The 24,605-nt window shown below is 49.3% G+C and overlaps 1 protein-coding gene across 3 annotated transcripts in view; it reads left to right on the forward strand.

The window, feature by feature from the left end:
- The window catches only part of coro7 (coronin 7), a 114,228-nt gene that overhangs the window by 84,036 nt on the left and 5,587 nt on the right, over window positions 1-24,605 (forward strand). For 2 of the 3 annotated variants that reach the window (XM_052021168.1, XM_052021170.1), the window contains exons 10-26: window positions 1,557-1,611; window positions 2,695-2,752; window positions 3,723-3,868; window positions 4,924-5,019; window positions 5,729-5,884; window positions 8,328-8,475; window positions 9,734-9,909; window positions 11,818-11,926; window positions 13,396-13,482; window positions 14,503-14,645; window positions 16,423-16,527; window positions 16,671-16,756; window positions 17,243-17,384; window positions 19,226-19,315; window positions 20,637-20,753; window positions 20,860-20,995; window positions 22,297-22,388. In XM_052021168.1, the coding sequence (XP_051877128.1) occupies window positions 1,557-1,611; window positions 2,695-2,752; window positions 3,723-3,868; window positions 4,924-5,019; window positions 5,729-5,884; window positions 8,328-8,475; window positions 9,734-9,909; window positions 11,818-11,926; window positions 13,396-13,482; window positions 14,503-14,645; window positions 16,423-16,527; window positions 16,671-16,756; window positions 17,243-17,384; window positions 19,226-19,315; window positions 20,637-20,753; window positions 20,860-20,995; window positions 22,297-22,388 (1,942 nt within the window). The remainder of the gene's footprint in view (window positions 1-1,556; window positions 1,612-2,694; window positions 2,753-3,722; window positions 3,869-4,923; window positions 5,020-5,728; window positions 5,885-8,327; window positions 8,476-9,733; window positions 9,910-11,817; window positions 11,927-13,395; window positions 13,483-14,502; window positions 14,646-16,422; window positions 16,528-16,670; window positions 16,757-17,242; window positions 17,385-19,225; window positions 19,316-20,636; window positions 20,754-20,859; window positions 20,996-22,296; window positions 22,389-24,605) is intronic. The other variant, XM_052021169.1, reaches the window with a different exon arrangement.

Below are 24,605 nucleotides of genomic sequence, written 5' to 3' on the forward strand. Positions count from 1 at the left end.
GGATGCTGCCTGGATTAGAGGGTATGAGCTGTAAGGAGAGGTTGGACAAACTTGGGTTGTTCTCCCTGCAGCGTCAGAGGCTGAGGGGAGACCTGATAGAGGTTTTTAAAATTATGAGAGGCATAGATAGGGTAGACAGTCAGAAACCGTTCTCCAGGGTAGAAATGTCAAACAACAGAGGACATGTTTTTAAGGTTAGAAGGGGGAAGTTTTTTACTCAGAGAGTGGTGGGTGCCTGGAATGTGTTACCAGGGGTAGCAGTGGAAACAGGCAGTTTGATGGCGTTTAAGAGGCTTTTAGATAGACACATGAATTTGAAGGGAATGGGGGGATATGGACGATACACAGGAGGAGGATGTTTAGTATAAATTGGCATCAAGATCAGCACAACATCAGAAAGTCGAAGTTGAGTTTATTATCACAGCACCAGTCCATGTGTGCACAGGTGCATCACGGGCACATCACGTCAGATAAGCAGCAGTCATTAGAAAAACATAAATTAAACATAAATTATACACAATTTTTACAAGAAAAAAAACAATTACAACAATAAAAGAACAAAGTCCATTTTAGTGCAAAGTGACCAGTGTGGTCACAGTGTTGCCAAGCTCTAGTGGTGATGGGTCTGAGTGCTGTTCTATGTCTGTGTCTAACTAACAAAGGGCTCATGAGAGAATTGCAGCCGATAAAGTACACGGGACTGCAAACTGACAGATGGTAAATCGTCCTGTCATTATGACAGGGAGGCAGCGGTATGGATGGATCAATGCAGATGAAACTTAATGCTGAGCAACGTTACCTGTTGGTAGGAGAGAGTGAGAAGATGCAACTTAAATCAGAGGGCACAACTCTGAAAGGGGAACAGGATTCGAGAGACCTGTGGCTACCTGGGCTGCTGAGGGAAGGGCAAGTTGGGAAATATGCTGGGCTTCACTGGGCAGGCAGGACCAGAGACAGGAAGTCACGAGGAACCTTTACGTGACACTGCTTTGGCCAGAACTGGAGTATTGTGTTCCGTTCACTTTAGGAACAGTGGAGAGGCTTCACAGAGGGTGCCGAAGAGATCTTCCAGGGATTAGGAAGCTGGTGATGTGGACAGACCAGACAAGCTGGGGTTCCCTTTCAAATGAAGGGAGGTAGTAGGAAATCTAATGGAGGTATTGAAATTCTAAAGGTATGGACAGAGTGGTTGGGGGAGACTGTTCCCTCTGCTCAGAGGAATGGAGGATGGAAGCAGGCAAAACTACCAGCAGTGAGGTGGAGTGGTCAGTGGTGCAGTGAGCGGTCAGTGTTTGGGACACATGGTCAGGGGTGGTGATGGAGGCAGATTCCACTGGAGTTTACAAAAGGGAGTTGAATGTAGGAGAGGGGTGAGCTGGCATGGACTCAATGGGCCAAATGGCCTCCTATCATTCTGTAGTCACTCTGTTGCAGGCTGGTTTTTCCCTGACCGGGACCAAGCCCAGGGTAACGTTGTCGGACAGTGGGTGGGCCTTCTCTGGGCACTTGCTCTCGGGGTAGACAGTCTCCTGATGTCCTCTGTATCCTCCCACCAGCTCACTGATCCCGCTGTACGATGCCGACTCCGGGCTGCTGATCCTGGCCGGAAAGGTGAGCAGATCCTCGTTTTCTCACTCACTTTCTCAACACTTGAACCCACAGCCACAAACCACAAACCTGCACCCTGGTCCAGGAAGCAGGGTCACCACAACCCTGGTGAGACCGGCACAGGAGGAGAGATGGTGGAGGCTGGGAACTGGTGCCCCCGCTGCCTATCTGGTGGAACAGATCACTTCAGGAACGCAGATTACGGATGATCAAATTAACACTGGTCACTGTGCGGGCATACTCAGCTCTGGGAGACGGAAGGCCGTGGGTTCAGCCCCAGTGTAGAGACAAGAGCATGTCCCTTGTGCCAGCTGTTGACTGCAGTGCAGGAGTGGGGCCTCTCAATCAGATGTTGATAGTGATGACACTATTTGAAGAAGAATCCAGTGTTTATCCCTAAATCAGTACAGAACAGTTTTCTGCTCACCATGGGGTTGATGTCTGTGGGATCTTGGAGCAGGTGGGGGCCGGATAGTCTCCAGTCCGTGCAACCTCTCCGTTAGATCACAGATGGTCACTGATCTCTGTTTCAACCTCCCCAGATTTCCCGTCCCTTCACATCTGAAAATCTTTCCGAACCCGGTCTCAAAAGCTGCGCCGGTCCCAGTGTCCACGGTTCCCTTCGGTGGGCGCGGCAGGGAGGGGGGTCCACATTTCCACCAGCTTCAGTTTGAACATGGCTGCCCCTTTGCTCCATCAGCAGAGCCTTGTGAATAGAGCTGTGTGCAGTGGACGGGCTGAGCCGTTGGTAATGCGCAGGGAATGTCCCCTTGTTCACCGGCTGGTCTGCAGCATCCTGTGGTCACCGGCTCCTGGGCTGAGCCCCTCTTCCTGGTTTCCGGCAGCAGCGACTGGATCAGCACGTCCTACTGCAGGTGACCAGGAGGGGGAGCCTCACTGCTCTTTGGGCAGAAGTGTCTCTGCTTTTGGGAGGTATCGTGGGGCAGAGAGAGGGTGTGATGGTGTCCGGGTGTCCGGGTGTACTGTGTGTGTGTGTGTGTGTGTGTGTGTGTGTGTGTGTCTCTGTGTGTGCATGAACTTGTATAAACCTGAGCTGAATCCCATGATTTCTGTCCCTCTCCGTAGGGTGACAATGTTCTGCGATGTTTCGAAGTGTCCACTGCGGACGCCACGTTAACACAAGGTGAGGCTCAGTCCCCGGCCTTGTTCTCCAGCAGAGAGTGGGAATTAATGGGTCTTCCTCGGGTTGGCAGGCAGTGATGAGGCGATCCCGCAGGGATCAATGCTTGGGCCCCAGCTGTTCACCATCTAGAGGGACCTATTGTCCTATTTCCAAGTTTGCCAGTGATGCTACAGGAGGTGGGAATGTGAGGGAGGCAGACGTAGAGGGTTCAGTGGGGTGTGTGAGTGAGTGGGCAACAACACGGAGCTGGGCTACAACACGGTAACGTGCCAAGGATCACAAAGCAGGAAAGCAGCATATTTGGGGGAAATGATGTGTACAAGGGCCTGTGTAACAAAGTCACTGGAAAGGTTATCATTTGTGGACAGTGAGTGATTGAGAAGGAAAATGAGGTGCTGAGTTTTCCGAGAAGATCTGAGTTCATGAGCAAGTGTGTAACCACTGGGATTAAACGGGCCTGTCCCTGGAGGGCTTCACAGTCTCCTCACCGATGGAATGATGTGGTTGCAGAGAGGGAGTGTGTAGTAAATAGACTGGGCCCATGCTCACTGGGGTTTAGGAGAAGAGATCTCATTGAGACGTGCAGGGTGGATGCAAGGAGAGCTGCGAAGTCTGCAGCCAGTGGTCCCAGTCTCAGGATAAGGAGCAGGCCTTGCCGATTGAGAAGGAATTTCTTCACTCAGGAGCTGGTGAACCTTTGGAATTCGGTGCTCGGAAGGTTGTGGAGGGTCAGGTACTTGAGAACGCAGATGGGTAGGTTTCTGGATGTTCGGGGAATGGGGAGATAGGGGACGGGGCTGAGGGAGATCAGCATGAACCTGACGAATGGTGCAGCTCCCGGTGATTCTCATGTCCACGTGAACAAGCCCGAGACTGGCTCGGATGGGCATTACATGTGGTGCTCGGGAGTGGGGGTGAGTCCTCCCTCTCGATGTGGGACCTGAAGTGAATCTCTGTGACCTCCCTGCAGTGAGCCAGTGCCTGACAGAGGTGAAGTCGAGAGGTGTGGCGGCAGTGCCCAAACTCGCGCTGGACGTGATGTCGTGTGAAGTGATTCGCCTGCTGCAGTTGACTGACAATTCCATCGTGCCAATCAGTTACAACGTGCCACGCAAGGTAACCCGCAGCGCCCCGCCCCTGCACCCTGGGACCCGGCTGGGACTGGGGCCTTCAAGTGTCCCAACACCTGGTGCAGAGCCGGTCTCGTTCCCGCCGACGATCCCATTTCATCCCGCTCGCCTGAAACGTTTTAATTTAGCTAATTCCTTTCTGGTGCCTGAACTCCCAACGGTCAGACAGCTTGTCCCACGTCCTTCTTCAGGTTCAAATTCAAGTTGATTGTCAGAAGCACGCAGGGTATAAATGCCATGAGGATTAGCTGTCTGCAGCAGCAGCACAGAACGTTACAGAGGTGACAAACATCGGCTCAAATTAACATAAATTATATAGAATTTACGTGTGCAGAAAAACAAGGAAATAAACAGAACGGCACAGTGCGGGGTAGGGAGAGGAAAGGCAGGTCCCTTCGCCATTCCCCATGTTGACTCTGGCCTGTTCTGGGATTACACTGGGATCACACCAGGATTACACTGGGATCATACTGGGATTACCAGGATTACACTGGGATTACTGTAATTACACTGGGATTACCAGGATTACACTGGGATTACACTGGTATTGCTGGGATTACACTGAGATTACACTGTCACCTGGGATTACCAGGATTACACTGGGATTGCTGGGATTACACCGGGATCATACTGTTTCCTTGCCCAGTAGAAATAACCAATCACTTTCCACTTCCTCAAACCCTCTGCAAAACCCCAACGACCAAAACCTCCCCCACAACCAGCTGCCCTCCCCCAGCTCCACCTGAAGTCTGCTCTCACTCCGTCAATAAACACTCCCACAATCAGAAGTGCCCCCACTCATGAAGCCCCCACACGCTCTTCTTGAGTAAACACCCTGTAATCAGCGCCCAGCGCATCTACAAGCAGCCGCGTGATTACCTGTACTGTCAGTGAATATCCCACAATCAGTGACCCCACCGATAAACCCCCCAACCTGGCTGTCACACCAGGGGACAACCTGCACTGCAACAGCAACGGTGTAACTGTGAGCAACGGGATCCTTACATCCATGGTGTAACTCTGAGCCTTTCCTTATCGCAGTCTCTGCAGGAATTCCATACTGATCTATTCCCAGACACTCTGGGTAAAGTTCCCTCAATGTCTGCACTGGACTGGTTCAACGGATCTGATGAACAGGTCAGTGATGCGCATCACGCAGGGTCACCTGAGGTGACGGTCACTCAGCGTCACTCACTGTGGGTCACTCACTGTGGTCACTCCCACTTTGGATCACCCACACTAGGGGTCATTGTAACGTGAGTGTGGGCTGTCACTGAGGGTCACCTCACTCAGGGTCACTCTCATTCTTCCCCCTCCTGGCTACTGCCCCACTCCCGGGGTCTTTGCCCCCCCCACCCTCCCCACCCCCCACTGGTGGTATCTGGGGCTGTTCCCTGGGCACTGCCTGAGCCCACTGTCAGTGCCCCGCGGTGTCTCTGGGGCTGGGGCTGTTCACTGGGAGCCCAGTGTCGGTGCCCCGTAGCGTCTCTGGGGCTGGGGCTGTTCTCTGAGAGCCCACTGTCGGTGCCCCGTAGTGTCTCTGGACACTGCCTGAGCCTGCTGTCGGTGCTCTGCGGTGTCTCTGGGGCTGGGGTTGTTCTCTGCGAGCCCACTGTCAGTGCCCCGTGGTGTCTCTGGGCACTGCCTGAGCCCACTGTCAGTGCCCCGCAGTGTCTCTGGGCACTGCCTGAGCCCACTGTCAGTGCCCTGCGGTGTCTCTGGGCACTGCCTGAGCCCACTGTCAGTGCCCCGCGGTGTCTCTGGGCACTGCCTGAGCCCACTGTCGGTGACCTGCGGTGTCTCTGGGGCTGCTGAATCGCTGAACCTCCTGTGTTTACCTCTGTAGGTGCCGAGGGTTTGTTTGGAGCCAGGCAGACGCAGAAAGCAGCACTTCACCTCCAGCGCAGTGCCCTCCCCGCAGGAGTCGGAGACACCGCTGAAGGAACAAACTCCCAAGGGAGAGAAAGAAACGGAGGAAGGGTCCTGGGGAGCAGGAAACCCAGTAAGTAACGTTCCAATCAATAGGAACCGTGTCCCTTAATAATTGGTTTAATTTGTTTATTATTGTCACTTGTACTGAGGTACAGTGAAAAACTTTGTTTTGCATGCCATCCATACAGATCAGTTCATTACACAGTGCAGTGAGGTAGTACAGGGTAAAAATAATAACAGAATGCAGAATAAAGTGTCACAGCTACAGAGAAAGTGCAGTGCAGGCAGACAATAAGGTACAAGGTCATAATGAGGTAGATTGTGAGGTCAACAGTCCATCTTATCGAACTAGGGGACCATTCAATAGCCCTATAACAGCGGGATAGAAGCTGTCCTTGAGCCTGGTGGAACGTGCTTTCAGGCTTTTGTACCTGCTGCCTGATGGGAGAGGGGAGAAGAGAGAATTTACTTTGAACATTAAAACGAGGCCATTCGGCCCTCGAGCCTGCTCCTCAACTGATCCTCTTCCCCGTGCACTCTTCTCCTGTACTGTTCCCATACTCCTCAAATCCCTAAATATCCAAAAATCTCTCGATCTCCCTTCTGAACGAATTGGGTGACTGAAGCTCCGCCGCTGGGGCAGAGAATCCCAAACATTCACCGGCTACCTCACCCTTAGTCCCGAATGGCCGGCCCCTTGTTCTGAGGCTGTGACCCTCAGCCGGGGGAAACGGCCTCCCCACATTGACCCCATTGAACCTCTGTTTCAGGGACGTCATCTCTCAGTCTTCCAAACTCTACAGAATCTCCTCAGCCCTCCCTTGATCACAAGTGAGATGATCAAAGTTACGCACACAATTCCAGGTGTGGTCCCTGTATAGTTTCAGTAGGACACCTGTACTCTTTAGACTCAGGTCCCCTTGAGCATCCTCTGCTTCATTTCTGATTTCCTGCATCTGCAGTTTCTTTCTGTCTGATTGGTGAGAAGCCTTGGCAGTGGGTGTGGCCTCTATGATTGGCAGGAGACGTGGCCTTGGGGTGACTGGTGTTGTATGTGCCAGTAAAGATTAGTTGTAGCCAGGTTATGATTGGGGGTGTGTTTGGTCTCCGTAGGAGCTGGTGTGGCCTCTGAGATTGGTTATGGCCACTGGTGGTGGGTGTGGCCTCAGTGTGATTGGCAGTAGATATGGCCTGGCGTTGGGTGAGACCTTTGAGTGGCTGTGCCTCGGTGCCGTCTCTGGGTGTAACGGATGGCAACTTGAATCTGAATATGTTTTCCCTTTGAAGCTCGGTGAGCCGGAACAGCTCAGTGAGGGCAGCCTGCAAATGTACCTCCTGATCCATGTGTTAAATATCACACGAGGGCACGAGGAGTGTCGGGAGAGCCCAGCAGCAATAATATGCATTTATATAATGACTTCTCCACACCAACAAGGGAACATCCAGCATGTCTGTATCTAAAGACGAATGTGCTGGCCCTGGAAAGGGTCCAGAGGAGGTTCACAGGAATGATCCCAGGAACAAAAGGGTTAACGTACGAGGAGCGTTTGATGTCTCTGGGCCTGTACTCACTGGAGTTCAGAAGGATGAGGGGGGATCTCATGGAAACCTACCGAATATTGAAAGGCCTGGATAGAGCGGACGTGGAGAGGATGTTCCCATTAGTAGGAGAGTCCGGGATCCGAGGGCACAGCCTCAGAATAAAGGGACGTGTCTTTAGAACTGAGGGGGGGAGGAATTTCTTCAGCCAGAGAGCGGTGAATCTGTGGAATTCATTGCCACAGATGGCTGTGGAGGCCAAGTTACTGGGTGTACTTAAGGCAGAGATTGATGGGTTCTTGATTAGTAACGAGGGTTAAGGGTCATAGGGAGAAGATGGGAGAATGGGGCTGACAAAATAAATCAGCCATGATCGAATGGCGGAGCAGGCTCGATGGGCCGAACGGCCTAATTCTGCTCCTATTTCTTATGGTCTAAAAATAATTGACACTTAACCATATCACATGGATCACAGATCTGGTGACCAAAGACTTGGTCAAGGAAGTAGCTTTAAGGAGCATCTAAAAGGAAAGAGAGGTTTAGGGAGAAAAATTGAAGGCCTTGGCTGTTGGGGGCACAGCTGCCAGCGGTGGAGTGCTTAGGAGCTGTGGGCAAGCTATGTTGGCGCCGGAAGAGTGGCAACACTTGTGGGCTGCCCCCGTGCTGGGTAACCAAAAAGATGCATTTCACTGTGTGTTTCGATGTACGTGTGACTAATAAATAAATATCTAAAAAATATCTAAAACCAGGAGGGCCAAGAAGCCAGAACTGGAATAGTGTGGAGATTTCAGAGGGTTGTAGGTGGGGCTGGAGGAGGTTAGAGAGAAAGAGGGCAGAGATGTGAGCCAGAGACTGGCTCAAGTATCGACAGGCAACGTAACTGTGCAACAAGGTATTTCTGCTAGGTGCAGCTGCTGGGAGGGTTACTGCCTGTTCATCTGTGGGTTCTGACCTCTGTTTGGGGGCTGTGTGAGTTCCAGGTTCACAGTGGACAGATGTCATCGTCAAGTTCCAATGGCTCATTGACCTCGCCGTCCGTCACCTCCCTGAGCAGCAGCAGCACAAAGTCCAGTGACTTGGTCACAACCCCTCAGAGCCAGAAGTCTCTGCACAGCTTCCTGGGTGAGTGGAAGAAAGAACCAAGAAGATATCAATGCTCTGGGTGATTCGGAACGATTCACCAGTCGAGTTTCTGATGCCGATGGAAAGTGAAGAGGCTCTGTGCATCGGGACAGGGCATTGGTTGATAAATCAGCACGGTTTATTGTAAGGAAGATAAATGGTTGGTCTTTAATACAAGGGAAAAGGCGTGCAAGAGTCTTGCTAAGATTATCCAGGGCTTAAGTGAGACCACACCTCGGGTGCTGTAAGCTTTGGTCTGCTTGTCTAAGGAAGGATGTGTTTGGTGTCGTGATGATTCACTCAGATGATCCTGGAATGTTCTAACTGCCCTGTGAGGAGACATTGAGCAGGATGGGCTTACACTGACAAGAGTTCAGAAGAATGAGAGATGCTTTCAATGAAGCCTAAGAGAGTCGACTCTGGGAGGCTCTTCACCTTGGAGGGAGAGTTGAGAACCAGAGATCAGGCACAGACTCCAGGGGAAACATTCCTTCAGGATTATATTTGAGATCCTCTTCCGTGCATATTCATGAGTTGAGACGGATCTATGTTTAGACTCGAAAGAATCAGTGGATGTGGGGATAGAGCAGGAACAAAGACTCGGCTGTGATCTCAAAGTCAAAGTTGAGCTTCTTGTCAGATGCACAAGTCCATGTGTGCACGGGCGCAATGAAAACCACTTGCAGCAGCGTCACAGGCACAGAGCAGCAGATAAGCAGCATTCACAAGAAAAACATAAATTAAACACAAATTATATACAATTTCTACAAGAAGGAACACAATTAGAACAAAAAGACCAAAAGTCCATTTTCGTGCAAAGTGATCAAAGTGGTCCCAGTGTTGCTGTAACTGAGGTAGTAATTAGGGATGTGCCGGTTGGTTGAAGAACCGAATGGTTGGATGGAAGTAGCTGTTCCTGAACCTGGTGGTGTGGGACTTCAGGCTTCTGTACCTCCTGCCCGATGGGAGCTGTGAGAAGATGGCATGGCCCGGATGGTGGATGTTGCCTTCTTGAGATATTACCAAAGGTGGGGAGGGAGGTACCCGTGATGTATTGGGTTGAAAGCGGTGCAGGACTAGGGGCTGTTGGGTGACTGCTCCCGGTTCTTACTGCCTGTAATCCCTGAGTGAGATTGGAGAGGAGAGGTTAGTTCAGGACTGAAACCAGCTGCTCTTTGGGATGGGCGTAATTGCCAGCTGGTATCTGTATCTTGTGTTGCCACATTCTGAACATCTGCTCCTTGATTTCATTCATCAGGTCCCAACTCGAAGTTCAAACACATACAGGGTACGGTGTCACATCGGGACACACACATCACCAACCTGAAAGGATTGAACTTGACCACACCAGGAGAGTCTGACGGTTTCTGTGTGAATCGTGAACGAGCTGCAGTTCCGTTGTTGGTGACAGGAGGACAGGTCGCTGTGCTGGAGGTGATCACTTGGCACCAACCTCTGTCACTATACCTGCAGTAGTGAACAGTGCAAGTGCAAGTTCCTGGCGAAGTCCATGAGCAGGGCAAGTCACTTAGAGCAGCACAGCAACTGGGCTGCATGCTGTACAGAGAGAGCTTTAATCTCTTTCTAAACTGTACGGTCCCTGTCGTGGAAGAGTGGCAGGACAGTGCAGAGGGAGCTTTGCTCTGTGACTGACATTACCTGGGGTATTGTCCTGCCAATACTTGGGGAATATGACAGGACAGTGCAGTGGGAGTTTTACTCTGTGTCTGATCCCTGTAGTCCCTGCCCTGGGAGTGCAGGATGGCTCAGTGCAGAGGGAGTTTTACTCTGTGCCTACTTACCGTTTGTGGTGTATCTGCTGAACGTTTGCTGCCCACCACTGGGAAGCACAAGGCAGGGGACACACAGCAGGCAGTGCATGAAGAGAGAGTATGAAGGGTTTAGGGGAGAAATGAAAATCAATTAGGAAGGCAAAGAGAAACCAGGAAATGATCAAAGAATATTAAACAAAATAGTGAAATATTTCATGGACATCAATAAAAGAAACAAGTTTGGAATGGAGAAAGGGCCACGAAGGGGTGAGCAGGACAACACCCTGGGAAGTGGGAGGGTGATGGCAGATTTATGAAATCATTATTTTGATTTATCATTGCTGTTCACAAATCATATTAATGATTTAGATTTTGGAATCAAAAACACCACTTTGGTGGGGAGCGGTAAATACTGCAGTAACTTACAGGTGTACATTAATATGTTAGTAAAACAGGTAACTATCACAGATAAACGTGAGGTAGTACACTTCAGTAGGATGAAGAGCTGGTATCTTTTTCCTACTGAAGTGTACTACCTCACGTTTATCTGTGTCTAATACCAGAGGGCGTGCATTTAAGGTGAGAGGGGGTAAGGCCAAAGGAGATGTGTGGGGCAGATTTTTTTACACAGAGAGCGGTGGGTGCCTGGAATGTGCTGCCAGGGGTGGTGGTGGAGGCAGATACGATTGAGGCATTTAAGAGGCTCTTAGATAGGCAGATGAATGTGCAGGGAGCAGGGATATGGACACTGTGTAGGCAGAAGGGATTTGTTTAGTTAGGTATTTGAATTAAATTATTTTGGCCCAACATTGTGAGCCGAAGGGCCTGTTCCTGTGCTGTACTGTTCTATCTTCTAATATGTGGAAGGGGTAGGCGAGGTAGAGGGCAAAGGGATCTCGAGTACAAATACACCAGTCACTAAATGTTGTGCCACAGGTTAGCAAGAGCAAAATATTAAAGCAAACCAAGTCTTAGGTATATTTCTAGAGGGATCGAATTGAAAAGTAGGGAAGTTATGCAAACGCTGTGTTGAATGTTGGTTAGACCACCCCGAGAGTACTGCCTGCAGTTCTGGTCACCACATTAGAATGACGATATATCGACAGTGGGGACAGTGCAGGGAAGTTTGCCGGGATGAACCAGGCGTGTGAGGATATACATCAGGGTGAACAGATTGGATCTCTTGAGAAAAGCTGAGGGGTGACCTCACAAATTATGAATGGTTTTGATTGTGTAGCTTTAGAGAGAGGACTTCCACCCCTGAGCACCAGCATGACTGGAGGCATCAATCCCAGATAGTTGTGAGAGTGTTTGAAGTGAACAGATGGATTTAAGGGGAGACTGGGCAATTATATGGAGGAACAATGAAGCTGAGGAAAGATGGGAACAGGCTCCGGTTGGGCATAACTGGCAGCATGGACTGGTTGGGCTGAATGGCCTCTTTTTGTCTGTTGCATCCTGTGTGTGCTCTGGGGTCCTGTGTGTATATAACCCGATGTGTGGGGTTCTCTAAGTTTGCAAGTCTGTTGGCTGTGTGAGATCTTTGATCCATTCTCCTTGTGTCCCGCAGCTGTCCAAGCCTGGCCGGTTACCGGACACCTCCCTGCCCACCATCCAGAACGGTGGAGCTGTTGTGGACCTCTGCTGGGATCCCTTTGATTGCCATCGTCTCGCAGTTGGTACTGACACCTCAGAGTCTGGTCTCCCAGTCAGAGGGACCCTCTGTATTCTGGGGGGTCTTTTACAGGGGAGGCAATGCTGTCAAATGTTGCGGTGAAGCAGGGTCTGGGGTGCTGCTACATTGAAACACAGAGTTAGCTTGCAGGTTCAGCAGGGAATGAGGAAGGCTCATGGAATGCTGGCCTTTATTGTCAGCAGTATGGAATATAAAAGTCGGGAGGTTTACGGGGTGCTGGTGACAGCGCAGCTGGAGTACTGCTCTCCATAATGAAGGAACGATGTGCTTTCACTGGAACCAGCAGAGAGAGAGGTCACTGGGTTGATGGCTGAGATGAAGGGGTTGACGTACAAAGAGAGGTTGAGTAGGTTGGGCCTATCCTCATTGGAGGTTAGAAGAGCGAGAGATGATCTTATTGGACCACATAAGATTCTAAGCATGATTGACAGGGTGGGTGCTGAGAGGATGTGGAGGCGGAGTCACTGAAGAGACCGACAGACATTTGAACGACAGGGGAGTCAGTGGTGTGGGGATAGAGGGGGGAAGTGATGTTGAGGCCAAGATGGGATCAGCCATGATCTTACTGAATGGTGCAGAGGCCGAGGAACCTACTGCTTCTCCTGCCTTTAAATCTTCAAACTGTAGTTCCCCAATCCTCGTCTCTCAACCCACGGGCCTTCCTACCTGTCGTTCGCTTCTACTCCATTCTCAGCTAATCTTCCCTTCCGCCTGACATCACTTCTCACCTTGGGGACTTGGGGTAGAGGTTCATCCTCAGCTACGTGGGCTATTTGGGAGCCGATGAATGTTGAACTCTTGCTTCTGAAATTCCTTTCCATTGGCAGCTGCTGCAGCATGGGGTGGTTGGCACAGGGTGATTGGGCTTCTCTTTAACTTTCTATCAATATGCTCCCGATTTCCCTTTCAAACAGTTATTGGGTCATTGGACAACAAGCTGAGATAGTTGCTGCCTCACCCAGTGAGTCCCACGTGCACTGAGAGCTGATACTGTGTGCACCGTGAGGGAGTGGCTGACAGTCCTCAGTGGGCACAGCCACCAGTGCCCACACTGAGCACAATGCTCAGTACTTCCTGTCCTGCACCTATATCCCCCTTATCAGTGGTTATCTCTCAATAACCCAGTGAATGGGTTAACCAGTGAATATAAACAGTGGCAGGAGGGTCAGTAACCAGAGGACACAGATAGAGATAAAGAAGAGGGAATTTTATTTGGTGGAAGGAGTTGATGTGATCTGGAAGGCGCTGCCTGATAAGTCAGGGGAGGAAGGTACACTAGTTATAGGAGGTGTTTGGAGGGCTCTGGGGAAAGGACAGAGCAGTGGGATTTTGGAGGGCACCTTCAGAGAGCCAGCTCAGGCACAATGGGGCTTCTTTGCGGCAAGATTCCAAGACGCTGGGATTTTCCTGCATGTACCTGACATCTGGGTGTGTTTGACTGTTTGGTTTCAGCTGGTGAAGATGCAAAGATCCGAATCTGGAAAGTTCCAACCGGGGGACTGACAGAAGTCCTCTCCAATCCTGAAAAAGTCCTCCATGGTGAGTTAGCACTGGAAGATAGGCAGTGATCACCTTCCTGATTTTGGTTTACTAAACGTGGAGAACAGTTAATGAAATGATTTTGCAATGTTGAGCCAAAGAGGGAGGATAAATGTTGGATGGCAGAGCAGGAAAGCTGTCCAAGAAAGATTTGGGCCAAGTTATAAAATGGTCTGACTGAGACCACAATTCAGTCAAGGAAGTGAAAACTGAAGGCAAGATGTCTGTAGAGATTCTTGTGGACATTCCTTCAGTGTTTCCTGGAAACTACAGAGCACTGTTTATTGTAGGTTGGGAAAAGTCTGCAGGCCAATTTGCAAAATATTAAAGGAAGTTAGAAATAAAACCAGAAAATGCTGGAAACACAGCAGGTCTGTGGAGAGAGAAACTTAAAGTTCTAGGCTGGAGACTGTCAGAACTGGCAAGGGGAGAGGATGTTAGTATCAAGGGTGAGAGAGGGATGGATAAGCACGAGGGGGTCTTCAACCTGAAACATTAACACTTTCTCTCTCCACAGACGCTGCCTGACCTGCTGAGTGTTTCCAGCATTTTCTGGTTTTATTTCAGATTTCCAGCATCTACAGTTTGTTGATTTTCATTTGCAGGAGAATGCTGAAAATGCCCAGGCGATCAGTCAGTGTCTGTGTAGAAAGAAAAACTGAGCTAATATTACAGATGGATAACTGGGAGAACTCATCCTGTCTTCTTTGAGCTGGTGCCTTGAGAGAGAGGTGAGGAGTGAAGCCAAGCATGGTTTGTGAACTACAGGGTCAGGAATTGGTGGAACTGGTTACCACAGAAACTGATTGAAATGCAAGTGTAAGAGGCGGGCAGCAATCAGCTGCATCAGAGAGAGGAACAAGTGAGAGGATCAGTTGGGGCTGATTCTTGAGAAAGAGGAAGGAAATTGCCTTTTGCAGTATTTGCAGGTAGTCGTGTTGCCCCAGTTAGGAGGACTGCTTTGAGAGCTGGCTGCCAAATAACCATGCACTGACAGACTTTGCTCCCCTTTCCTTGCAGGTCACACAGAGAAAATCTACTCCATCAGATTCCATCCACTGGCATCTGATATCTTAGCTTCATCCTCCTATGACATGACTGTGAGAATCTGGAACCTCAGCTCAGGGAAGGAAGAGATTCTACTGAGGGGACACAGAGACCAGGTGCAGTAAACCTCCAATCATCCTGAACCCTGACAACTTCAGTAGCACCAGGCCAGCAAATTTTACGGACTATTGGATATTACTCCTGTTAATATACAAACACTTTTTTAGATAAGATATCTTTTATTAGTCACATATACATACTCAGTGGTATAATGATGTAGCAGCCAGCATAATAAAAGACCCCACCTACCTGAGTCATTCTCTCTTCTCTCCTCTTCCATTGGGTGGAAGATACAGGAGCCTGAGGGCACGTACCACCAGGCTCAAGGACAGCTTCTACCCCACCGTGATAGACTACTGAACGGTTCCCTTACAGGATGAGGTGGACTCTGACCTCACGATCTACCTTGTTGTGACCTTGCACCTTATTGCACTGCACTTTCTCTGTAGCTGTGACACTTTACTCTGTACTGTTATTGTTTTTACCTGTACTACCTCAATGCACTCTGTACTAACACGATGTAACTGCACTGTGTAATGAATTGACCTGTACGATCGGTATGCAAGACAAGTTTTTCACTGTACCTCGGTACAAGCGACAATAATAAACCAATACCAATAAATTTTCCACTGAATCCAGTGAGTTTAAAGGGCGCAGGAAGTATGCAAGCTCTCTGCACCCTGGCTTTGACCACTAGCCTACCCACGTTCCTAACTACTGGAATGTCTTCGCGGTGTCCCAGACTCCAAACCCAACTCCAGGCACACTCCAACTCCTGACACACAATTGCAGACTAATGAGTGAGTCAAACCATCAGGGTATCTGGATTATTGGAGTTTTACTCTGTGCTGAATGTAAAAGTGTGGGCAGCCAGTACTGCAGACACCTCTACCGTGCTTCCTTTAGGTCTGTGAAGGCAGGAGTGACACGGCCTGGTGAACATACTTCCCGGTGGTGGCCCACAAGCCCTCAGTGCTGCCACTGATCGACGTTCCTGAGTTAGAAGGTGCAGTGTAATGTGCAGAGCAAACTTCTGAACAACATACTGCTCTGCTTGCTGCTTATTTTTCTTGCACCATCTCACCCTGTCTCACCCTCTGTTTCTGTCCTGCTCTATTTACCAGTTGAGCTTCCTGGTACTTGTTCTCCCTCGAGCTCTCTCACTGCCTCATGCTTTCCCTAGGAAGTTTCTGTCCTCCCATTCTCATGTTCTCCTTCCTGGTTTCTCTGACACACTCACCTCTTCCTCTCCCACTTGCACTCACTCACACACTCTTGCTGTCTCTGTGAAAGTCGACCCGCACTGTAATAAGTCAGACAACAGCAGAACCAAAGAAAATACGATTAATGCTTTATTAGTTTAACGCTAGCAGGAGTGAGGGATACAGAGAAAGAGTAAACATTGTAACCCAAGCTCTGTACTGAACCCACTCAAAGATGCACCGGTCAGTGTGTACTTCTATACCCACTTCGTGGGAAGCCTCCATGGGAATCTGCACTCACTTATTACAGCAAGCTTTTAGCAAAACAAGATACAGTATGTTTAAAAACCTTCTTTCTCACCCACACCTGGACATTTTTACAGCCATAACTATAGTCACCCCATGGTTGAGGTAATTTCATACCAGGGGAAGAATAGCTGCACACCATTAACCCTTACATTGTCAGTCATTAACCCTTGCATTCCAGTTATCATTTACATCTCGTTATCTTTCTTGTTCACATGCTGATGCCTAGTATCCCACTTTCTCTTACGTACTCTCCCCACTTTCTCTTACGCACACGCATTCTTGCTTTTATCTCTGTTTTTAACCTTTATTTATTCTTTTCCAGATCTTCAGCCTGTCGTGGAGCCCTGATGGACAGCAACTGGTGACGGTCAGCAAAGATGGCCAAGTTCGAGTGTACCAGCCTCGGCGCTCGGCCTCTCCTGTCCAGGTGAAGACCATTTCTCGTGCAGTCCTGTGGTTTCTGCTCCAGCTCGTGCTTTGCAATATTTGTTGCCTTCTCACACCTTGATGCTGGAGGAAGCAGGCAATGTCTGAACCAGTGCTGATAACAGTCCTGCTTGGGTTTTGCAGGAAGGACCTGGTCCTGCCGGCAGTCGGGGGGCACGGATCTTGTGGGTGAGCCACGGGCGCTATCTGCTGGTATCTGGCTTCAACAGGTAAGCATGAGGTCGGATTGGGCAACGTCACACAGGGTCTAGGAGGAAAGCAAAGCGTTGCACTTCTGTGGTCTTTCACACCTTCAGGACGTCCCAAAGCACTTCAGACCAAAGTGTGAAGTGTAGTCATTGTTGTAGGAAACGTAGTACACGGCAAGCTCCCACAGATAGCAGTGTGATAATGAGTAGATAGCTGTTTGTTTACATAACATACTAGGAGCAGGAATAGGGTAGTCCCTCCCCAGTCTGTCTGCTACGTGACTCCACACTTACTGATATGGTTGACTCTGAACAGGTTAGCAAGCACCCTGTTTGGCCACTGGGGATGGGGGATAGATGCTGGCAGCTCCAGAGCTAACCGGATGGTGAAAAATGAGCAAAAAGTGTAATAGGCCCTGGGAACTGATCCCCAGATATAGACATAGACCTGGGGGGAGTCCTGGGTGGTTGGAGATTCAGCCTGATGCCCAGTACTCTGTGTTGCAGCCTCAGTGAACGACAGATCTACCTCTACAACGTGGGCTCGTTGTCATCTGGACCAATAGCAACAGCTGATATCGACGTAGCCCCTTCCACACTCATTCCCTTCTATGACGAAGACACCAGCACTCTCTATCTCACTGGCAAGGTCAGTTCCTGCAGGGTTTGGTGCTGTGAGCAGAGTTTCTGGAAGATGGGGACCAGGTGCTTCCAATGTGAGGAAACACCTTTTTATTCAGGAAGCGGTTGGGGTTTGAAATTCACGGACAGGGAAGCCATGAAGGCAGATTCAGTTGAAGTTTTCGAAGGAGACCTGGATAAGTATGTGGGTTGTAGGGAGAACTTGGGACAGGCCCGACAGCCCACCATGTCTGTGCCAAACACCATGCCAAATTAAACTAAATCTCTTCTGCCTGCAGATGATCCACATCCCTCCATCCTCTGCATAAGCCTCTTAAACGCCACTATTATATTTGCCTCCAACACCACCGCTGGCAGCGCATTCCAGGCACCCACCGCTCTCTTTGTAAAAACTTGCTCCACACATCTCCTTGAAACTATTCCCCCCCCACCTTAAATGCATGTCCTCTAGTATTTGACATTTCTACCCTGGGAAAAAGATACCGGCTGCCTACCCTATCCATGCCTCTCATAATTTTATAAACTTCTGTCAGGTCGCCCCTCAGCCTCTGACGCTCCGGAGAAAACAACCCAGATTGTCCATCCCCGTGTCTGCGTGGGTTTCCTCCGGGTGCTCCGGTTTCCTCCCACATTCCAAAGACGTACGGGTTAGGAAGTTGTGGGTATGGTATGTTGGTGCCGGAAGCGTGGCAACACTTGCGGGCTGCACCCAGAACACTCTACGCAAAAGGAGCATTTCACTGTGTGTTTCGATGTACATGTGACTAATAAAGTCACATTTAGCTTGTCATAGTCATAGCATGGCACAGATACAGGCCCTTCAGCCCAACCAGTCCATGCCGACCACGGTGCCCACCCAGCTAGTCCCAATTTCCTGCGTTCGGCCCATATCCCTCCAAGCCCCGCCCCTCCGTGTACCTATCCAAGTGCTTCTTAAATGATCCTGTTGTACCTGCCTCACCCACTTCCTCTGGCAGCTCGTTCCATATACTCACCACCCTCTGCGTGAAAAAGTTGCCCCTCTGGTCCCTTTTAAATCTTTCCCCTCTCACCCTAAACCTATGCCCCCTAGTTTTGGACTCCCCTACCCTGGGGAAAAGACTGTTACCGTCCACCTTATCTACGCCTCTCATAATTTTAAACATTTCTATAAGGTCATCTCTCATTCTCCTACGTTCCAAGGAATAAAGACGCAGCCTGGCCAACCTCTCCCTGTAAATCAGGCCCTCGAGTCCTGGCAACATCCTCGTAAATCTTCTCTGCACCCTTTCCAGTTTAACTGCATCTTTCTTATAACAGGGAGACCAAACCTGTACACAGTTCTCTAACTGCAGCCTCACCAACAACCTAAACAAATGCAACACAATGTCCCGACTCCTATACTCAGTGCCCTGACTGATGAAGGCCAGCATGCTAAACACCTTTTTCACCTTGTGAATAAGAATGAGAAATGAAAAGTTGGGGAGTGGGACAATCTTGCTGAGAACCAGTACAGACTAGATGGACAGATGGCCTCCTTCTGACCTGTAGCCATCCTGTGCTTCCCATCTTGTCTTGGCAACTGACTGCCATGCTTTCACCTCTCCCTCTCTCTGCTCCTCCCACCCTCTCTCCCCACCACTCCTTCTCTGGCCCCTCTCCTTCTCCTGCCTCTTCCTCTGCCACTCTGCCTTTCCCCTTCCCATTCTGACCTCTGCTTCCCCAGACAGTCACCACTCTACTGACTGCCGGACACCCGACTGAGTGGGTACCTGTGGGTGACTCTGGGTTCTTGGCTGATGCTGGGCCACTTGGGTTGCAGGTGACTGGTGTTCTTCCTTTAACACTAATGGTGCTGCATTGTCACAGGGTGATACCAGGGTCCACATCTTCGAGGTTCAGTCTGAAGATCCCTATTTCCTGCCGTGCAGCAGCTTCAGTTCTGCCAATCCACACAAGGTAGGTGGAACATCACTGATCTTCCTCTGGTGCATTACATTGACAGTGACCAAGCCTTTACTGTACTACACTCCACCCTCACTCACGGGGTAGCAGACGTGGTCATTCTGGCCCTGGAGTGTGCCTGTCTACATAGAGGGTGGTCAGAATCCTCACAAATGGAACCAGCAGGTCAGACGGGAGTGACAACAGGTTGAATGGAAGCTAGAGGTCAGAGGCTGGTGTGCTCTGTTTCTCTAATCCTTAGATATTCCTCTGCACGTTTCTTAAAATACAGTATGGCGTATTGGTTTATTATTGTCACTTGTACCGAGCTACAGTGAAAAACTTGTCTTGCGTACCGATTGTACAGATCAATTCATTACACAGTGCAGTTACATTGAGTTAGTACAAAGACCATTGATGTAGTACAGGTAAAAACAATAACAGTACAGAGTAAAGTGTCACAGCTACAGAGAAAGTGCAGTGCAATAAGGTGCAAGGTCACAACAAGGTAGATCATGAGGTCAGAGTCCACCTCATTGCATAAGGGAACCGTTCAATAGTCTTATCACAGTGGGGTAGAAGCTGTCCTTAAGTCTGGTGGTACGTGCCCTCAGGCTCCTGTATCTTCTACCCAATGGAAGAGGAGAGAAGAGAGAATGTCCCGGGTGGGTGGGGTCTTTGATTATGCTGGCTGCTTCACCGAGGCAGCGAGAGGTAAAGACAGAGTCCAAGGAGGGGAGGCTGGTGTCTGTGATGTGCTGGGCTGTGTCCACAACTCTCTGCAGCTTCTTGCGGTCCTGGGCAGAGCAGTTGCCGTACCAAGCCAGGATGCATCCAGATAGGATGCTTTCTATGGTGCATCTGTAAAAGTTGGTGAGAGTCAAAGGGGACAAACCAAATTTCTTTAGCCTCCTGAGGAAGCAGAGGCGCTGGTGAGCTTTCTTGGCCGTGGACAAGAGGTTTTGAGGGCGTTCCTTGTGGCCTCACTTCATGCTGTCACAACTAGTCACAGCCGTGTATCTGCATATGGCTGGCTGTGCAGTGAAGCCAGCACAGAATGGGAGCACTGGGAGAGGACAACGGGTTCCTCTCTCCCACCTTTCATTTTTGGCGTTGTGCAAACATTGAGGTAAGACCATGGATTTATATGATTCCCTCCAGAGTGGTTTACAAGGAGCAAGGGTACACAGTGAAGAACAAGCACATGTAAGAGGATCAGAGATGGGCATAGGTGGCCTGCTTAAAGGATGCCATGCAATTGGCTCATTTTCTTTCTTTGTACGAAGTTATGCTCTGCACTGAGCCCTTGTTTCTACCTTTATTTGTTGCTTTGCAGGGACTCTGCTTCCTCCCCAAGACTGAATGCAGTGTGAGGGAGGTGGAGATCGCACGAGCCTTGTGCCTGGGCCACAACTCCTTAGAGAGTGTGATTTTCAAAGTTCCACGAGTCAAGGTGAGAAGCCCAGTGTTGTCGGAAGTGTGGGAACTAAAGGGATAGGTCGTGCCAAAGCTGTGAGGAAGGACCATGCTCAGAGGTCTCTTTTTTGCTCTCTCCACAGAAAGAATTTTTCCAGGATGATATTTTCCCTGACACCACAATATGGTGGAGACCGGCACTCTCAGCCTCTGCCTGGCTGGCTGGTGCCAACGGGCAGCACAAGAAGATGAGTCTGAAGCCTGACGACATGACCCCAGGTACTTGTTTCCCCAGCCCCTGCCTCAATGACAAACACAGACTGATCTGTCAGAGCTGCTGGGTTCAGTGATGCTGCACTGAAACTCTAACAGATAATACACTCTGTGCCATCCAGTACACTCTCTCTCTCTCCCTCTCCCACACACACACACAGACACATTAGATATTAATGGGACCCCCAAATAGATTATATTCTTATGCTCTACGTCTTGTTCTTCCTGACAACATCCTTTCTTTTGGGTGAATTTTAATTTTTATTATCAGGGCTATCCCATCTTCTTTGCCATTTTTCTACCACAAGTCTATAGCCTTAATTCTCATCCATGCCTACTTTGGCTACTATCTTGTACCTGTTGGTCATTGGCAAAGACTAAGTCCACTGTATTTGCAGTCTCCTTCCCTGCCTGAGTAACAGTCACACCTCCCTATCCTTGACCACTGATGAAATCTAAACCACTGCCTCATCTGAGGGCAGTGACTGCCACTTGGCTGAAGACATCCAGTAACTCGCTCCCTCCCTAATGCACCGCAGTGTCCACAACTCAGAGCCAAAGCTTCTTGATTTACAGACTCTTTTGCAGATGGGACTATCAGAGATTGTGCTACTCTCTTCAAACAAAACTTCAGTTCCAGTAATTGCATCGTGAAACGACTGGATTTTTATAAAAGCGCGCCAGGTTCAATAATCTCCTTCACAGAAGGGATTTTCATTTCCTTCTATTTACGGGATGTGGCATTTGCTGCCTGCCTCTAATTGTCCTTGGCCTTCATGAATCACTGGAGTTCTCCTGATCAAGATATTTCCTTAATTCTGCTTGGTAGTTGGATCCAGGATTTATATCCAGCAGTAATGAAGGAATGGCGATCACATTTGTAAGTTAGGATAGTATGTGACTTGGAAGGGAAGGTGCAGGTGGTGGTGGTGTTCCTGTGTACTTGCTTCTGATCAGCACTGTGGGCTTGGATGGAACACTGCCAGCACACCGATCTCTGGCCTTGCTTTATGCAATTAGTTCACTCAGTCCAGTTTAAAATAATTTCCTTCACAGAGTATTCCTTCCCACTCTGCACCAACTTGCCCCTCTGCACTCACCAACTGTACCGCCCCAGGCCACAGCCTAATCGCCAGTCGTACCTCTGCTGATGGTGGAATGTTGTTATACAGCAGGCCATCCTGCATTTCGACAGGGATAAGGAGTAACAAGTTCTTGATTGTGCTGTAGTGTCTCATTTCCAGCCTGGATACGTGTATACTCTGAGAGTTGCAGAGCCCCGTGTTAACGGTGTATTTCTTCTGCAGTGAGTGCTGCACCGAAGGAGGCCCCCGTCAGAAAGTACCAGCCCTCCTCCTTCTACCTGGAGGAGAAAACAGATGAGGAGAAAAAGGAAGAGGTAATATTTACTTCAAAATATACTTTATATTAACTTTTCTTTCTTCTTTGTGTGTGTGTGTCTCTCCCCCTGACCTGTGCCTGGCTCCTTCCCACCATCAGCCTCTCTCCCTTTGTCTCTCTGTTGCTATTTCTTTATTTTGGTCCCACACTCTCGCAGTTCACCTCCGTCCTCCCGGTGGAAAGCTCTCCTGCTTCCTTCCCTCCTCCATCTCCTCCCTCCTCCATCTCCTCCCTTGTCCATCTCCTCCCTCCTTATTCTCCTCCCTCCCCCATCTCCTCCGTCTCCTCCCTCTGTCTCCTCCTCCAGCTCCTCCCTCCTCTACCTCCCCTCTAACCACTTTGCTCCTTAAAGCGACACTGTGGATTGTATGTAGGTCCACATTCCACCCTCCATCTTCTCTCCTGCCCGTTTCCAGGCTTTTCCACGTGTCTCACACCAAAGAATGACTTAATCAGAGTATCATTTACGCTGAATAACCAGTCGCAGGAAGGGGCAATGGGGATTCTGAGGGACGGGGAATGGAGATCTAGAACTAACTCCCTCTTATCAGGACTCTTCATCGCTACAATTGATGGTATTTTTCTGGGTACGGGTAATTAGAGATATGGAGCAAAGGCAGGTAGGTTGTCAGATATAAAGCTGTACAGCACAGAAACAGGCCCTTCGGTCCACTGTGTCCATGCTGACCTTATACCCATCTACACTAATCCTATTTGCCTGCATTAGGACCTGTCCTTCAATGCCTTGCCTGTTCAAGCGCCTGTCTAAATGCCTCTTGAACAGAGTGACTGTAGCTGACTCCACCACCTCCTCTGGCAGTACGTTCCAGATATCAACCCCTCTCTGTAGAAAAAAAAAACTTGCACCTCAGATCCCCCTTAAAACTCTGACTTCTTACCTTTAAACTGTGTCCTCTAGTTTTTGATGCCCCTACCATGGGGAAAATATTTTGACTATCGTCCCTATCTGTGCCTCTTATAAGCTTCTATCAGGTCATCCCTCAGCCTCATTCACTCCAAGGAAAACAAGCCCATCCTATCCAATCTCTCCCTATAAGGTCCATGAATCATGGTGAAGCTCCTCTACACTCTCTCCAGTGCAACTACATCCTTCCTGTAGTGTGGCAGCCAGAATGGCACAAAGTACTCCAAAGTGTGGTCTAACTGATGTTTATAAAGTTCAACATCTGGGACAGGTCCTCTTCACATTACCCCCATCAGGGAGGAGGTACAGGAGCCTGAAGACCCACACTCAACGATTCAGGAACAGCTTCTGTCCCTGTGCCTCGCCCGAGGAGCCCAGTGATCAGTCCTCCTGTCAGTGTGTAGAGGCTGTGGCCATTTCCTGTTCCTCTGTCAGGTTAGGGGGGCTAATTTCCCAAACATCGATTAACATCTCCATACAGTGAGGGGATTAGATGGGGTGGAGTTTGTTAAGTGTGTTCATGAAGGATTCTTGACACAATATGTAGATAAGCCTACAAGAGGAGAGGCTGTGCTTGATTTGGTATTGGGAAATAAACCTGGTCAGGTGTCAGATCTCTCAGTGGGAGAGCATTTTGGAGAGAGTGATCATAATTCTATCTCCTTTACAATAGCATTGGAGAGAGATAGGAACAGACGGACTAGAAAGGCGTTTACTTGGAGTAAAGGGAATTATGAGGCTCTCAGGCAGGAAATTGGAAGCTTAAATTGGGAACAGATGTTCTCAGGGAAAAGTACGGAAGAAATGTGGCAAATATTCAGGGGATATTTGTGTGGAGTTTTGCATAGGCATATTCCAATGAGACAGGGGAGTCACGAGAGGATATAGGAACAAAGGCTATAATAAATCTAGTCAAAAGGAAAAGAAAAGCTGACAAAAGGCACAGAGAGCTAGGTAGTGTTAGAGATCTGGAAGAGTATAAGGCTAAAAGGAAGGAGTTTAAGAAGGAGATTAGGAGAGCCAGAAAAGGACATGAGAAGGCCTTGGCGGGCAGGATTAAGGAAAACCCCAAGGCATTCTACAAGTATGTAAAGAGCAAGAGGATAAGATGTGAGAGAATAGGGCCTATCAAGTGCAGCAGTGGTAAAGTCTGTATGGATCCAGAAGAAATAGTGGAGGTACTTAATGAATACTTTACATCAGTATTCACTACAGAAAAAGATCTGGGGGATTGTAGTGAGGACTTGCAGTGGCCTGAAAAGCTTGAGCATGTAGATATTAGGAAAGAGG

The sequence above is a fragment of the Pristis pectinata genome, chromosome 8 (assembly GCF_009764475.1).
Source record: "Pristis pectinata isolate sPriPec2 chromosome 8, sPriPec2.1.pri, whole genome shotgun sequence".
In the NCBI taxonomy this organism is placed as follows: Eukaryota; Metazoa; Chordata; class Chondrichthyes; order Rhinopristiformes; family Pristidae; genus Pristis; species Pristis pectinata.